The sequence below is a fragment of the Melospiza melodia genome, chromosome 5 (genome assembly GCF_035770615.1).
Source record: "Melospiza melodia melodia isolate bMelMel2 chromosome 5, bMelMel2.pri, whole genome shotgun sequence".
NCBI classification, from domain to species: domain Eukaryota; kingdom Metazoa; phylum Chordata; class Aves; order Passeriformes; family Passerellidae; genus Melospiza; species Melospiza melodia.
In genome coordinates, this window is record NC_086198.1 from 70,585,999 (window position 1) to 70,603,296 (window position 17,298).

At 36.1% G+C, this 17,298-nt stretch overlaps 1 protein-coding gene across 6 annotated transcripts in view; it reads right to left on the reverse strand.

The window, feature by feature from the left end:
* Positions 1-17,298, reverse strand: part of DCUN1D4 (defective in cullin neddylation 1 domain containing 4) — a 41,614-nt gene that overhangs the window by 12,363 nt on the left and 11,953 nt on the right. For 2 of the 6 annotated variants that reach the window (XM_063157292.1, XM_063157294.1), the window contains 3 exons: positions 12,743-12,772; positions 11,354-11,468; positions 1,932-2,026 (listed from right to left, as the gene is read on the reverse strand). In XM_063157292.1, the coding sequence (XP_063013362.1) occupies positions 1,932-2,026; positions 11,354-11,468; positions 12,743-12,772 (240 nt within the window). The remainder of the gene's footprint in view (positions 1-1,931; positions 2,027-11,353; positions 11,469-12,742; positions 12,773-17,298) is intronic. The other 4 variants (XM_063157293.1, XM_063157295.1, XM_063157296.1 and 1 more) reach the window with 2 other exon arrangements.

Here is a 17,298-nt window from a genome sequence, read left to right on the forward strand (position 1 = left end):
TCATGCCCTGGCTGGAATCTCTACTTTTTCATAAGCTCAAATCACATACAAACATGATGTACAGCTATACAGGATACAAGGCATTATCACTCCCAGAACCTCATTCCACACTGTCTCATATATTATCTTTATATAATGTTATCCTGCTTATTCATCATATTGCTACACCATGGTCACACATCATCTGTCTGACAGTAAATGCAGCAGGAAGGAAATAATGAATTACAGTTATTTATTTGCCTACTTAAAAGGAAAAAAAAGATTCAAAACACAAATGCTATTAAAATGCACCACTAATAAAACATGGTCTTAAATCAAGATATTTACAACTTCTATAATACTCTGAAAAAATGATACAGACATTAAGAATTGTACTGTACAATTCTACACTTTAAGTATTTGAACTATTTTGTTAGAATTATTTGACTCATATTTAAAAGGGCTCATTTGAAAAAAAATACATGCTGAAATGCCTACTTTCCTCCAATATAAAGAGCACATGTGCAAGAAAAACAGGATTTATAAAGGGAAGATCAATCTGTATTATTAGGTGATCTATTCTAGAAATAACAAGCTTTAATTATGTCTTTTCCCATCTTCTCATAACAGCCTCTCAGCTCTCAGAGTGTACACAACAGCCTTTAAAAAGACTCATTCTGCTATGCAAAAACACATCAAGGGAGGGAAAAAACCCCAAATGCAGTGTTAACTGTCTGCATACATAAAGCAGACTTATGAAGCAAGAACACAAGAGATTATTCCTTGAAAATTCAATTTTTAGAATGTTACTCAATACTGTAAACAGAATCGTACTCTCCACTTTTCTGTGTTTTATCTTGGTGTGTGCATCCAGTGGAAACCCCAAAGTTCTTTCACAAACAGCCTTCCTTTCATCCTTTTTTTCCATGAAAGTCTTGACAAAAATGAGTCATGCCTGTTGCTAGAGTAAAAAAATAAATCAAGCTGGTCAGAAAGGCAGACAATCTAACAGGTTAGATTTGGCTTGAATTTGTCTGAATCTCCTCTCACAGACTGCCACAGACACTTTGAGATCTCACTTGTTTAATTTCATTTATATAATTTTATTAGGAGAAAAAAGTTTTATTACATGAAATTAAGTCACTCTTCATTATGTTTAAAAAGCAGACAAAACAGAACAAGTTAGACATGTTATTCAAGACATCGCCAGAAGATGACACAAAATATATATTTAATTTCTTTTTGGTCTTTACAGTCATGAGATCATTTTCCTCCATACATCAAATTCTTCCTTTCAGAAAACATTTGCAGGAAAACAAATACAACAACCAACTTCACTAATAAAGGATCATCTGTGACCACAGACCATAATTAACTTTCCTAGAAGTAATGCCTGAAGAAAGTTCTCATACATAAGGGCAAGAATAAATAATACAGGCTACCTTCCCTATACCTGGTGACGCAAAACTATCTGATAAAACTAGTCCAGGGTATTTGAATTCATTCACTTCTTTGCTTGAAACCTTAAGCACCAGATTCAGCAGGAACAAAGCTAGCATTACTATCTCCCCTCACCCTTTGGGTTTTTAATTAAAGACACACCACTTCTGAGGCTAATTCTGTACTATACAGCACTAACATGGCAGATGACAGAGAGGTAACAACATTTTCAACAGAAGTACAGCTTTAACTGTAGATTTGAATAGTAATGTATAATGTTCCAAAATATTCCAAATTACACACCTTCTGTATTCTTTTCATAGGATATAGACAAAGACAAAACTGAACGTTGAACTCTTCAACCTCACATCCCACAGGATAAAGGGAAGTTTCTCTAAGACTTTTACAAAACATATTTTATATTCCATCTTTTGAAAGCTCAGTTAATGCAATTTTCATATTCCAATATAAATTTAATTGTTACTGGTAGGAAATTTGCATTTCACACTTACCTGCATATTCATAGAACCATTCTAAGCATCTCTTACTTGAAAAGACTTCTTCTTCCTCTGCTTTTATTCTAGTGGAATCGTATTTTCTATACATACTTAGAAAAAAAGAAAGAGAAACAAGTAATTAATTAATCAACATTTTTAAAAAGCGATCCTTTAGTCAACAGCCGCTCTTAACAGAAACATTATTCCTTTCAGTTTACTCAACATCTGTCCTCATATCCAGTCATTTGGAACACTGCTTAAGAATCAATGACACTAAATACTTGGTTAGCTCACTCTGTCATATTTCCACTGATTTATAATCATTACCCATGTAATGACCTTCCCCTAAAACGAATATAGGTCAGTTCAAATTCAACCCCAAACTGTTCTGTAAAAGTTCACAGTAAGGCCTTGCCTTACACCACCAGTCACCACAGACAGCTGATGGGCTGCAATCCAGCTGTGGGTCCATGGCCAGAGTAACTCTATGTCACAGTCAACACAGGTCCTTCCTCTAGGTGCACTTTGAATTATTAACTAAAGAAAACTGCAAACACTCTTTCTGCTGCCTCGAAAAGATTCTACAAAGGGCATAAAGGCGAAAAGAGACAAGACCTACAATTATATTATTCTAAAGCCAGTAAGATGGTTACATGAAAGAATCACAGAAAAAAAAGGTTGAAAGTCCTCATAGACAATACCTCAAGGGATGTCATTCATCATGGAATACAGAACCATCTGAAAAGCTGGCCCCTTCCCCTAGAGACTACCAGCAGGGTAATGCTCTTCTCCTTCAACAAGAAGTATAAGGAATTTTAACTACACTAAGGAAACAAATTTAGTATCTGAAACACCTAAAGCACAGAGAACATGACAGAATGTGAAGGGTCACTCCCTCAGTTAGACCTTCTGAAACAGGCACAATATCATTTGTGCCTGCTAGAGGAAAGAGACTCAGCAGTCCAAGTAGTTATCCACTGCTGCATTCGCATTCTCTGATCCATTTCCACAACTCTTCAGAGCATGGGCTCAAAGGCTGAAAAGAGCAACAAATAAATGGTTTAGTCTAGAGGAGCTAGCCAAGAACACTCTGTAAGTGTTCCAAGCATGCAGAGTTTCCTCTTACAATGTCAAATCCTGATGGGGGAAGACAATGAAGTGGCTAACCGGTTCAAGGAGAATTTTGAAACCATTTGAATAATGAAATTAATTTGGAGCTGACTTCATCACTGTTTCGTCCTTCTAAAAAGACATGTAAAAGACACCTAGATTTAGAAGCTTAGAAGACACTGATCTCACTATCCTCCACCTAGGTCAGCTATCAGCTGTGAGGAAGTGCAGCTAGAATTTAACAGCACACAGATCATTCTGACAGGAATTCAAAGAAATATTTCATGTTTACTGTCATAGTTCCCTAAAAGCAGCTAACCTTTAGAAAAGTAATACTAGTCAGAACAAAATGATAAATTGCTAATTGGAAGAAAAATACAAATGAGGCTCTTAAGAAATTTCTTATGAAAAATTGACACTGCACTGAAACACACCAATCTACAACAAACTGGAACACTGCTTAGAAATGTCAGCCATATGTGTTCCAAACACATTCATATACTCACAATTTTAGGTTTGGGGTTTTTTCATTTTGAAAACACTCTTTTCCTATTTGAATTATCTATTTTGCATAAGCTTTACTGAAGCTGCAAAGGAAAAGGCTGACAGCATCGCTCAGTAAGAGCTAATCCAGAAGGTATAAGACTGAGTTGGAATAATTTTTTTTAAATAGGTCTGATAACATTTTTACATTTGCAAAATGAACTGTGATTATGAAAGACCTATCCAATAATTTTTAGAGTACTCTGAATTCAGAGCAATCAAGACAAAGAAAGGAGGCATTCTGCCACTTTGGCAAAAGTCTTAATTATTCAGTATCCCCTTTTTTGTCACAAACAAACGTGACAAACACCAAGTAGAATACAAGTTGGAAACTGTAGCAGGAGCTAGTCAACATTTTTATTCTATTCTCTTTATTCAAGAAGTCTGTAAAAGTACTGCTGGGATTGAAGACATGGCAAAGCTAACAAGGTTCACAAAGAAAGTTATTTATCACAAGACTCAATGCTTTTTCTTACAAAGGGATGATAACCAATTGTCTTGCCCTGCTTGTTCATGTAAATCATCCACACATTAAGCTGTCAGTATGCAAACAATGCATTTAAGAAGGAACTCTCAAAAAACAGAATTATTGACAGAGCTGTAAGTCATTCAGGTATTTTAGAAAAAAAGGTATCCTGCATCTACAAATGGCAGAGCTAGATACTGCAGCCTGAAACAAGCCATCGGTGCCAGCAGCATGGATAACAGGAATGGTGAGCAAGAACAGAAAAAAACAGCCCTTTTTATACATTCTCTGCATCTGCACATAGCAGAAGAATTTCAGACAACTGATATGAGATTGAAAGTCACTTGTCTTAAGGGCTAAGGTCACAGTTCAGGAACTGCAGGAAACAGCAATAATAAATTAAGTCCATGTGCCCAACATACGGCCAAGTAACTCCAATGAAAATGGTCTTGCCTCAAACTTATGATGGTTCAAAAAGCTCAATACCTGACCACTGGAGTTTGATTTTTGAGAAACCAGAACTGACTACAGATATTTCAGCTTGTGCCAGTTGACAAGTTCAGAAAATAAAGTCAGAAGGGATACAATCTTGAAATATTATCCCAATTTCTGCTATAAGCTAATTAGTCAGACATGCATTAACAGTGCAGATGACCCTGTATCAGGTTTATAATGAAAACAGACTATGCACAGCCAGAATTAGTGATCTCATGTATAAAGACAAATCCTTTTCTCTCCCTGCTTACTCCAAACATTAAATGAGTGTCTCCCCCCAAGCCTAGCCAAGCCAGCTATTCCTACTAGCAAGAGACTCCTAATCTCTGAAGTGTCTAGGGAAGCAAGATGAGTGGGGAGATGCAAACAAGTAAGTAGACAAGTACCTGAGATTACTCAGCCCAGGACAACTTGGTTCAATCTAGTGGCACAGAGTAAAGCTCTTTTCAAGGACTACATCCCCTGAATTATGATGAATATGGATTTGATTACCTCAAGAACCATATTTACAGAGGAGAAAAACACAAACTTCCAGACACATCTGGCATCCATTTTATATCTTGCAGTATTCATCTCTGTGGAATTTCTCAGTATATACTGCAAAATGATGTGCCTTGTCTTTGTTCTAATGACAATATCTCTTGCTATGCAGAAAAACACACTGCCAGAGTGCACAGGGTAGATATCTGAATACTTTGGGAGTACCAAACATCTAATGAACAGATCTCACAAAGAGCAAGTTGTCAATGGCTCACAGCTTCATCAAGATGACCAGCACCAGTACTTTGAGACAGATGCACAACCATTATGCCAACCACGTTCTGCTTAGTAATTTGCTTCCATATTAATGGTCTGTAAAAGGAAACTGCCAGTCACAGGAAATTGCCAGCAAAGTGTCAGTCACATACCAGATGTGAAAAAAAAAAAAAAAAAAAAAAAAAAAAAAAAAAAAAAAAAAAAAGAGGGGGGGGCGGGAAGGGTGAGAGCAGGCAAGGCACAGGGGAAAAGTAAAAAACTCAAAAAGATGCCTTCTATACAGGAAGAGCAAATGAATACACTTGGCACTTTTGGTACTAGAATTTGCACACTGCCAAAGAATGCTGGCACCGAAACAAGATTGCTAAGGGCATTTTCTCCATCATCAGTTAGAAAGGTGCAGGCACAGTTTTATCCCAGAGTGTTTGCTACATCCATCACTACCATACAGTACCAAACTCAGAACCTTTGCCTTTAGAATTACCCTTCCATTTCTGACTCATGACATGAATATCCATCAGGAACGGGAAAAAAAAAGAAAAGTATTACTTACAGGCTAAGTATGTATTTACCTCTAAGATGAAACACACATGTAGGTACAATAACTCAGAAAAATCTTCACTTGAAAAATAACTTTTTTTTTTAGTTTAGCATGATACTGTGTCAGTGACAGCAATATACAAGTTATTTGTAACAAAATATCCCTGTAAGGAGCATTTAGGGTTGTTTTTTTTTTTTTTTTTAATTATTATCTCTTTCTGACAGACATTTCATCAGCTAGAGAGAGGAAAGAATGTGGGACAGGGCAGGGCAAAAGCAACATGAGATAACCTGTCTAAATTCTGTAAAAGTGATTTCAGTTACTTACCCACATCAAAATGTAATAATTTTCTCAGAGATGCTTGCACCTCAACCATGACCTAATGGCTGACTCATAACATCCATGTTCAAACATATATATGAAATATTCATGAGAGGGAACTGTAATATACCAGCAAAAAAGGTAAGACAATGTAGTTTATAACTGGAAGTGCTATAGGCAAGCATCAACAACCACCAAAAAAAATTAAAACTGAGTGTCTAGGCACTTCACACTTTGTGGGAACTTTGAATATATGGTCCACATATTTTCCACATTATTTTCTTCTCTTCCTAACTAATTTGGTGGGAAAACAAAAGCATGAAAATTGCATCCAACTATAATGGGGTGACTAGGCAAGTGACTGTAAAAGTTGATGGTTGCTGCCAGCAAAAAGAACAAGGTATGGGCAATTCTCTTCAACCCACTGCAGTCCTCAAAGCTGGGTTATCTGCTGCTCTGAGCATGTTTCACCTGTACTGGAGTTGGTTAAAGCTCCAGCCACAGCCCCTACCAGTGCACCAACTCTGGGCTGTGTAGCTCCAGAATATTCCAACCAAGATCAGTGAAAACATGGAGCTTAGGTCACACAAAACATTCTCTTCATGGTGGAAGCTGGTAATAATCCATTGAAGAGGAAAAAGAAAATCAAAAGGGAAGGGGAAAAAAAGCTATGTTTTATTATGGTAAGTCAAAAGTCTCTCATGAAGATCTACAGCCTGGTTATTTCAAAAGGTCAGTACTTACTGAATGAAGACATCAAGAAATTCACCAACAGAAGCTTTGTTTCTAAGCAACCAGAACTTAGTCAAAATCTTTACTGAATTTTGTTTGAGTTTTGAACTAACTAATTGCTTCCAGATTACTTTTTTTTTCAAAACATGCCAATTTTTGATTGAAGAAGATGCCCCACACTATTTCCATTAATACTAATTAATTTTCAATTTTGGCTGAGAATTTTCATCAATGCAGCACAATGAACATACTTTAATAAAGCCTTATCTATTCACCCACAATTATGATTCTAGCAATAGTTTCATAAAATCTGCAGTAGAAACAGAAGGGTGGGAGAAGATATGTTTTGCAATGTACAAGACATGACAAAAACAGTTTAAAACAACCCTCAGAACTAACTTGACTGTTAAGTTTTATGAATGAATATACCTTAAGTCTCCTTGTTTAAAGACTTACAATCATTCCTAAACTGTTCAATGTTTGGAACTTTATCAGAATTACTTAATGAGCAGTATGTGTAACAACACACATGCTGATAGTCACATGTCCAGTTTAAGTGAAGTGCACTGAAAAGCTATAGAAAAAGGAAAAATTATGCTTGTGTGTACCTGAAAACCCCTACTTCAAGCAAAAAGATCTACACATCTATGACAGCTGGGAACACAGGTGGTCTGCATGGGGCAGGACCTAAACAGATAGTAAACAACAGCAGAACAAAAACCAAACCAACTCTCAACACCAAAGGTTTTGAAAACTTTGGAAGTTAGTACATCTTATGTTAATGACACTCTGTTTTCAAAAACTGCATTTTTCCACACAGAATATGGAGTTTACGATTCAATACAGAAAACCTATTTTTCATGTTAGTAGGCCCTTTTGTGGTTCCTACACACATAAGAGTAAATTCATTGAAAACATTTATCTAATTGTTTGAAAACCTAAATTTCAGGCAAGTAGGTAAATATTCCTAGTTTTCATCCTCCTAAAGTGACAGTACCCATTACTTCAAGGCTTTTGCCCTCAGTGTGATTCCAGAATAAGGAGTAGAATTACTTTTTAAATGAGACTGTCAAAACAGAAGACATTATATTAAACAGCTCACTTTTCCCTATTTGGCTAGATATGGTGTAACAGATAAGCAGCATAAAACAATTACCCAGTGAGGACTATCGTTTTACCTAGCAAGTATATTTATATGAATCTTGCTTTACCTTTCTGAAGATGCTTAACATAGTGATGGAAGAACAATGCACAGAAAATGTAATTTTAACTCCAATTTGAGAATACTCTATACTGTGACAGCTTTAAGTACAATAAAGTCAAGACTGTGATACTGAGATGAAAATACAAACCAAGTCTTCAACTGATTATGTTCAAGTTAGCACATGCTCAACTGTTTACTTCCAACAGCTATTCTTTAAGGCAAGATAACTCTTACTGTTATCTATAGAGCATTGAGTTCTTTTTATTTTTCGTCATCTGGTATAAAAATTCCCTCCCACTGAAACGCTGCATTCATGCATGGTTCATGGTGATGCTACAAACACTAATTAAGAGAATTCAAGTTCTTATTATGTAAGGGTGCAATACTAATGAACATGCTTGGAGTCTTCTGTAATCAGTTTATGCACTACATCAGCATTTTAAATAATTTCACAACTAGATTGCTTCCTATAAATGTTTTTCCTCAACTGCCTGTGCATTCCACTAGTACTTCTGAGATGAGGTTGTATTCCTACCAGCTTGAAATTAAGGGTGTAAGATATGTTTAAGTTTATAACTGGAAGAGTCTTTAGAAACGATCTTCTCTTTCAGCCTAGAGGCCTGCTGAAAGAAACTTTATGGAAGAAGGCATATCTAAAAATATTCCTATCAGATTTGAAGAGATTATAGGAATGAATAAAAATTAGTGAAGACTGAAAATATCACCCAACAAAGCACTCCATTACAGATTAAAAAACCCCATATTTTTATAATGGATAAACCAGAAAAAATCATCAACCTTCAGTCTCAGTTGCAGTAACACCATTAATGATGACATCCCTTGAAAATCTTTGGACTACCACCCAGTATTTTTCCACTGAGAACAAACAGGAGACTTTGAATTACTGAATTTGTTAATGTTGACCCTATAAGTATGCCACTGTAGCTGAGAAACACACAAAAATGTATGTCATTCCATTAAGTATTTGAAGTGACAAATCACTTCTGTTAGGAAAGAGGGGCTCTTCTGGAGAGGACTGTGCAGCTCTTCAGTGACCGCCTTTCCTCACTTAATACAGAATCCACACAGACTAATGTCCTGTGAAGGCTTATCCTGAGTTACTAGAATGCAGCTTCTAAGAAGTCTGTCTCTAAAACAGTAGCTGAGAACCGGGCCTAGGAGACCCTTATTCTATAAACTGGTATTCCACTATACTCTTTTTACTGTATATAGCATTCTCTGCACACAATGTGAGCAGAACTGGCTTTGTAAACTAGGCATGCTACAGCACACTGCTGTAGAGTTTCCTGATTTCAGACTGATTTCTGCTCAACTAACTGAGATGTCTGATCCAAAAACTAAACTTGACAGGTATGAACTCCACCTGACCAAAACAAGCATGGAAGTAGGAGACTGCATTTTGACTAACTCATTCAAGAAGATTACAGGGGTAAAAATTCTTCCTTGAAAGAAAATACAGCTTCAAGACCAGGCTGAATGTCCAGCAAATAATTTCATATTGCCTGTCATGCTGAAATAAAAAACTGTTTTCTTGAAGAAAAAAATAAAATAAACACTCTGGAAAACAGAGAAAGCTCAAAAATCTTTATAGGAAGTCAGTCAGATAAAAACTGGAACCACATCGGAGGATATTACCCCATGGCTCATGACTAGCAGATCTGGTTTCTCCTCCAATTCTAAAAGCAGGCTGAGATCCTCCCTTTAATAAAGACTTACATGGCAGTAAAATGAAGACTAGATCCATTAGTTATAAACTGAGAGGCAGATATTAACAAATCCTTCAAATTACATTTGCAACACGCTCTTAAAAATGTTGAAATATCCAGTATTCAGAGAGCAAAAACTCAGGTTTTTATAATTTTCTTATGTAATTACACAAATCAGTATTTCTTACTTACATGCAAGCTTACTTTTTAGGGGGTTGCGTTTTCTATCATCAGTGTCTTGGCTAAGGTAGGTAGAGCTCAGTTTTATGAATCTCTCTATATTCTAGAAAGGGTCTGTCTTTGTATTGCTTCCACATTGTATGCCTATCTGTGAATAACCTGTAATGCCCTCTATCAACTATTTACCTTTTATATTTCATTATTTCTGAAAAGGGACAAAAACATTAAGGACATGAACAGCTTTTTTGTTCTAGTTAGTGTTACAACGCAATGAAAGAGAGTTGAAATCTCTTTCTTCTGCATCAACAGATAATTTAATAAATTCCAGTGCAGTTACAGTTGTGCAACCCTATTAAACACAATGGAGTTATAGGGGCATGACCACAGGCCTAATTTGGCTACAAGTATTTTTCTTACTCATGCTAAAGTATAAAAAGGAGAGAAGCTAGCCTGATTTCAGGCTGACAGTTTAGAGAAAAATGCCTTTTTTAACCTCCCTGAAGGTACGTGCCATGGAAGCGTGTGTTTTCTGGGATGTCAGTAACACATTAGTATAATAGAGCTCAAATTCTACTGATTGATGCAGTGCCAAGCAAACTTTCCAGTTGTATAAGCCACTGTTCAACATCAGAGCAGTCCTGCATCTATCATGCAGGAGCGTGCAGTTCTATACAGCCTCAAGTTCAGAATTTAGTCCACATAAATAGTGATTTTTGCACACCCTGAGCACATTCAATGCTTTCTGAATGACTCACTACACTACTGGAAATCCACTGCTTGTAGAGATTTCAGCTATCCAATACTTCATGCCAAAAGAGTACACTGTTCATGCACTCTCTTTAACCTGTTTGGCTTCTGCTGTCCAGTGAGAAGCCCCTCAGTAACTGTTGAACCACTGGCTGTCACCTTACTTGGGCAATTTCCCTTCTATGTTCAGTGCTAAATCACAACATAACAGGAGAGACTAGCAGGATTTTAAGAGCTGAGTGGACTATAACTACATTCCCTTTTTTGACAGGCTAGAGATTGATAACAGCCAATCCAGAGCTTATGCATGTATATGAGAAAATAGTACTGTATCTCTTAGAAGTTGGTTTTGAACAAACAAGTACATATCTTCATAGCTGGCAACTAGAGAAGGAAAAGTTTCCTACATGCTTCTTGTATGTCTAGAGAAAGGTGAGATGCAAACTGAAGCTACATATACTTATCAATATCCCACAGTTCAATCACCAGCTATGGTTCCACACTGAGAAACCAAGTAAATTTCAATATTATTTCCATTAGTATTTAAACACATGATACATCAGCTCTTCAACTTTAGATATTCCATCAGTCTTAGCTCATGGTAAGATGACATACCCATCATGTCTACTTTTCTTAGCAGATAAATCATCTCCTGCTGCAGGTCTCCTCTTTTTCCTTGGAGGCATCACTTTACTAAAGCAGTCTGATGAACTGCAAGACCGAAGACTTCCTACAGAGGGAATTAAAAACACCAGCACAAAGAAATGAAACTGTTGCAGACCAGTTAAACTGTGTCCACTAATAGGCATATTACAAAGGAAAGGGAAGGAAGTTAGGGGATTTAAAAATTAAAAAAGAAACAGTCTCCTTTCAATAGCAAAATCCATCTCAGCTTTACACGGTTTCCTATGACCAGATTTCTATTAAGGTCAAAAGTACTACAGCAAAATGCACAGTAGCACTAGCATTACTTCAGTCTAACAGCAGTCAAGAACTGCCACTATCCTAAAGAGGTATTTAGGTCCCCAAAAAAGTCATCCTTATTTTTAGTCTTTTATTCAAATCAAAAGTTCTAAGAGCTGATCATTGCTTTTTGAAATACAGATATGAGTGAACACCTACCTCTAGAAAACAGAACTTTATTTTCAAGCCTCAAGTTTTTTGTGATACAGAGAGCAAGAGGTAGGAAAGGTTTTGTTTGTTCATTGGTGAGAGGGTTTTTTTCAGGTTTTTTGTGAGGTTTTTTGTTTTGTTTTGCAGGGACAGGTAGAGACAGTCAGCAGCCACCAGGGAAAGAAATAAGTGGCTGGCTGTATTATTTACACTGAACAGTTCTCAAAAAAGGAAATAGCCAATTCTTGACACTGATGTCAATCAGGTGGCAGTCTTTCCATCCCCTTCTCTCAGCTACATACTCCTGTCTCTGGTAACTCTTCTGTGTGCCAATTCAGCTCACCAAACCTGTAGGTAATTAACCAAGGAAAAAAGAATAACAACTTTCTGTACATTAGCACAAGAAAGAGCACAGGACCATCCCTTTTGACCACACCAAGTCATTAAATTGCTTTTGCTGCCTCATGAAACAGTAGGCTAACACTCCAGGCACAATTTTGTCCTACTTTCATGTACTGAAGACCACAGTGACACCTGAGAAAGGTGTGTGTAACAGCAGCTTCAAGAGCTATCACACCTCTAAGTGTTACACAGAGAATTTGAAAAGAAAAGGAAGAGAGAAGTGAGGTATAACAATCCAGACACAAAGAGATGCCAAAGAAATTTGCAAGAAAACATTAAGAACTCCAGCATTCCTAAGCTATCTTCTCTTTGCTACAACAGCATCCAAGTTTAGCTACGCTCAGTTAAGATGCCCACAAAATCTTTTATCTTACAACATCACAGCACAGAAGCAAGCAATAAAACTTTGACTGCTTTGTGACACCAAGGGAACAGACTGAAATCAGAGGCCCAATTCCCACCAAACACTGACAGCAATCTTTTGCTTACCTATTCTTCGAATCTTTGAAAGGCTCTCTCCTGTTATAGGAGAAACACATGTAAGGAACCTTAGAGCCTCACAGGCTTTGCTACATGTACATTATTTAAACATGCATGGAAATTCTAACCCATAAGAAAGTACATATTTCTCTAGTATTATGTTCATATTTCTCTAGTATTACATAATATGTTCAACCCAATTTTTACACCAAGATGAACTAATCTGGTTTCAACTAATAAAGCTTTTGCACTAAGTATGCCTTCTTTGGTCTTATCTTTATATTCACTTCTATCTATTAAGAAGAAAATTAATCTCTCTAGTTCAAGAAATACTCTCCAATTAAAAAAATTCTTCCTATATATATTCTTTTTTTAACCCTAAACTCCCTCCCCATTATTGTCCTAGGAGAGTACGGCCATACACTGTCTTTTTGAAAGAGAATTAACAGCATTGTAAATTCAAATTACAATTCAACTAATAATCAAAAAACTTGCAAGTATTATGCTCCATAAACAATTACCACAAAAAAAATCATAATGGCTGTGTCAGAAGAATATATTTCTAGAAGCACTGTCCAGAACACATTACAAAAGGAAACTAGTGACAATAGTAATTATTTTCTCCTCAACAATATCAGATATATTTGAAACAGGTAAGCCAGAGACCATAAAAAACTCATAGTACATCCAAGGCATTTTACAAACTAAACAAACTAAGGAACCTGACCTGCTGAATGTCATTTTTTCCATCAAGTTATGCCTCCACATTAATGATACTGAAAAACACTACTCTCATAAGTTATTGAATCTGCAATACTTTATCTTTCAGATCAAATTTCTGAAGACTCTGCCAGTAAGTATTTTTTGAAAGCCTACACAGACTAAAACCACCTAGGATGACAGCAGAACTAAACAGATGGCTAGAAAGAGCCAACAGACTTAAGACACACAATGAACTTAATAAATGAAAATGTGATAGTGAACACCTCTTTTTGGTAAATATGAATTTACTTAAGTATAACCTGTAGCTATCTCATTCCTTTGAGAGCAAATAGATTGCTTTTAAGTGCCTTTCTTTTAAAAAAGTAAAAATCCATTTGTGATGGACACAGGCATTGGATGCTGGTAAAATGCAAGAAAAAAATACACATCCCCCTCACTCCCCACAAATTTGTGCAGTTTACTGGTCAGTTGATTGTGAAAAGAAATATGCAAAGCCTGTGTGACAAAAGAAGCAGAGCAAAAAAGAGAAAAAACAAATAAATGTAAAATAAAGCAGTTATAGAACAGAGAAATCATTTTGTCAGACCTGCAACCCCATACAAACCAAAGAACTTAACTCAAGAACTCCTGCTTGGACTCTTTGCCTCCTTAAATGACAGGATGTTTTTAAGAAGATTGGTGAACTTGCTTTAAAGGCTTAAACTGATCACAATTCACTACACAACCCAATTTCTCCAATGACTCCTATGAAAACTTGTATCCTTTTTGGTTTGAATGTATCTAGTTGCAGCTCTCAAAGGCACAGAAAAAGGAAGAAAAGAGACAGCTCAGAAATTGGTAGGTTTAAATGCACACATACACTGCCCTCACACACTGACAGCTGACAGCACACAGACACCAGGTGGACATATTGTAAATGCTTTCCAAGACTTAACATCTTAATAACTGAGGTTTGGAGCAAGTCTTCACTAAACTTCAGATTTTGAATAATCTCTAAACTACTAAAAAACACAGTGTAAGGATTTTACTTTCAAAGTATTTCTTTTGTTACTAAAATTGGTGTATTAAATTTGAAGGGCAGTTATAATTTCTCTGTAACAGCAGCAGAATAATTCTTTAATTTTCATATAAAGCTAAAAGTTATTAAATTGGATTTTTTTACTTTGAACTCCTGCAATGTCTTAAATTACAATACAGCTCACTAAATATCAATATTAACCTTTCCTACACAGAGCTTTGTAATTCTAAATGTAATTTTAGGTCTAGCAGTGCACAGTTAATTTCTCTTCTCAAAGGTCTGACCATCTGCAAACAAACATGCAGCTACCTCTGACTACATGTAAATTTGACAGAATTTTACTTACCAAGTGCAGCTTTGCTGATGTGATTATCTTCAAAGTTTCTCACTCCTAGGCCTCAACTCAAGATTGGCAGAACCCTCCTAGTTCTCACTGGTTTTTTGACACTTGAAGCTAGCATTTGCAAGGTAGAGCCTCCAAATGGCTGCTGAATAGACCACCACCAGCCAAAAGCGTGTCAGGTTTAAATGCTGTTTGCCAAACATCCTATTGAATACTTCCAAATTTGCAGGAGAGAAAGCTTCCAAATGGAAGTATCAATTCAAGAGCTAAAATTCATCCTAGGAAATTTAAAACAATATATAAAATAAAACCCACAAGAGAGGGACAGCCCTAGAATAGCAACAAAACCAGAATAAAAAAAAAGAAAAAAAGTCAAAGAAGAACTCTACAAGCTGTGTCCCTACGGAAATTATTTACAGGCATGGCACTTTCACTTCTCTAGCTAAAGCCCGTGAGGAATCCTACTCTTCTGATGCTTCAGTAGAAGGATGCTTCAAAGGAAAAATAATTAGAAACTGTGAATGCTGAAGCAACTGGGAAGATACAGCTGATCACTTATAATGCAACAAAATGACCACAAGCATAGCTACAATCATCAGTTTTCAGACACAAGATCAGAAAGCTAAGATACTCATCAAAACATTAAACAACTTGCAATGCTGTTGCAAAAGGAAAAATCATCTTCTCTGTCTTGAATGCTACACTACAGAATTGCTCTGGACTCAAGAGGGGTTTCTTCTGTAAGCTAACAAAAGAAAAAACCAGCAGAGACAAAAGCAATTTCTCTCACTCCAAAGATAATTGAACCACAATGAAGCCTTCTTTTTGTTGAAGAGGGTACCTCCCTGTTTTAAACAAGCCAGGTGACAACAAGAAGCATATTTTAAAGACTTTTTAGTCTGGATAAGTAAGTCACAATTTAATTACCAAATCATGACTTTAAGCTATTAACAAGCTGCTAGATTTGTAGTTATAACAGAAAAACAACTATTATTTCCAATGTAAGTTTTCCAAGTTAATGCATATACATACTAAAAGAAAAAGAAATTGTTTACAGAATCTGAATGCCTGCTGTTCTTACACCTACAAACAGGTGAAAAGGCAAAGCCCATGACACAGTTGAAGTCTATCTTATCTTATTTTTCAGACAGATATGCATACTGAATTATAGCACATGAGACTGCAATCATTGTAGGGGACCAGAATTTTGAAACAAGATTCATCTTAGCTCTCAAATCACTGAAGGAATTCTGAAACTGCCACTTCCCTGTAGTTCACTGGTGTTTTAGGGCCTAGTTTCAGACAGGCAATCTGGCTAATACTTAGAAAAGATACAATTTGCTTCTAAGTAATTTAGACATCCAATACATTTTTTGTTAGCTTACAAAAACTGCTTTGAAGTAAATGTGATACGCATTTAAAACTTAACACTATTATTAATAAATATTAACCTAAAACTAAGATTTTTTTAAAATAGCTTTTAGAAATCCCAATCCAATTTAGATAAGCATACATTAAGTCATCCCAAAAACAAAGTCCACAACCTAATGACAATAATCCAGATAATTATGTCAGAAAACGAACAGCAATCTTTAAGAATAAGGCCTGGGTCAGAAGATTTAGGGTTAAAATAATCTCGGAACTATAAAAAACCTTGACATGGGTTTGGCAACACTAAAACCTTTTGCAACAGTTCTTAATCTGACTTTCAAATGAGTTCTAGACACAGAATCTCAAATTTACAGCACCTATACAGTTCTATAAATTGTGCAACAAAATTAATAGGTCTTGACAACTTCTTACTGGAAAACAGAAGTTCCACAAGTTTAGGCACATTGAAATCAAACATTTTTCAAAAGTAACTTTATAGATTTATGCCAGTCTCTCCAAGTAAGATGTTTCAGAAGTGTCAAGTTCCATACAAAACAGAAACAGAAGACCTCACTGTACTACATTCATGAGGGCCAAAATAGCTCCTTGCATGTGTATTTGTCCTCATTTGAGTAAAAAAACAAATACACATTTAAACTGAACATGCCTGGAACTTATGTAAACATTTGGGCTTCATCTCTTCCTACAAGGAGACATAAAATAGGGCAGAAGCATAATAGTGGAAATAATATCTGAAGATGAGGAATCAACCTGGCATTATCAACCTTTACTTGTGGTTCTCATTTCATATTTGTTTCTGGTTTGAAAGGTTTTACAGCTATTGCAAAAAAACTGCACCCTTTACTGGGATTTGATGTCCCAACTCATTCAACAGGCACATTTACACTTTTGAAACAGCTTAATTCAAACAACAGTGTGCAGGCAATAGGATACTGGCTTTGATGAACAGTTTTGTACTGACACTGATGGTAATGTGCTCAAGCACCTTCCAATACAGGTAATGAGAGCACCAAGGTTAATTTCTTATACTTTATGACAGAAGTGCTAGGCAAGAGGTAAGACAAATTCCAAACACCTCAAGTACATCAA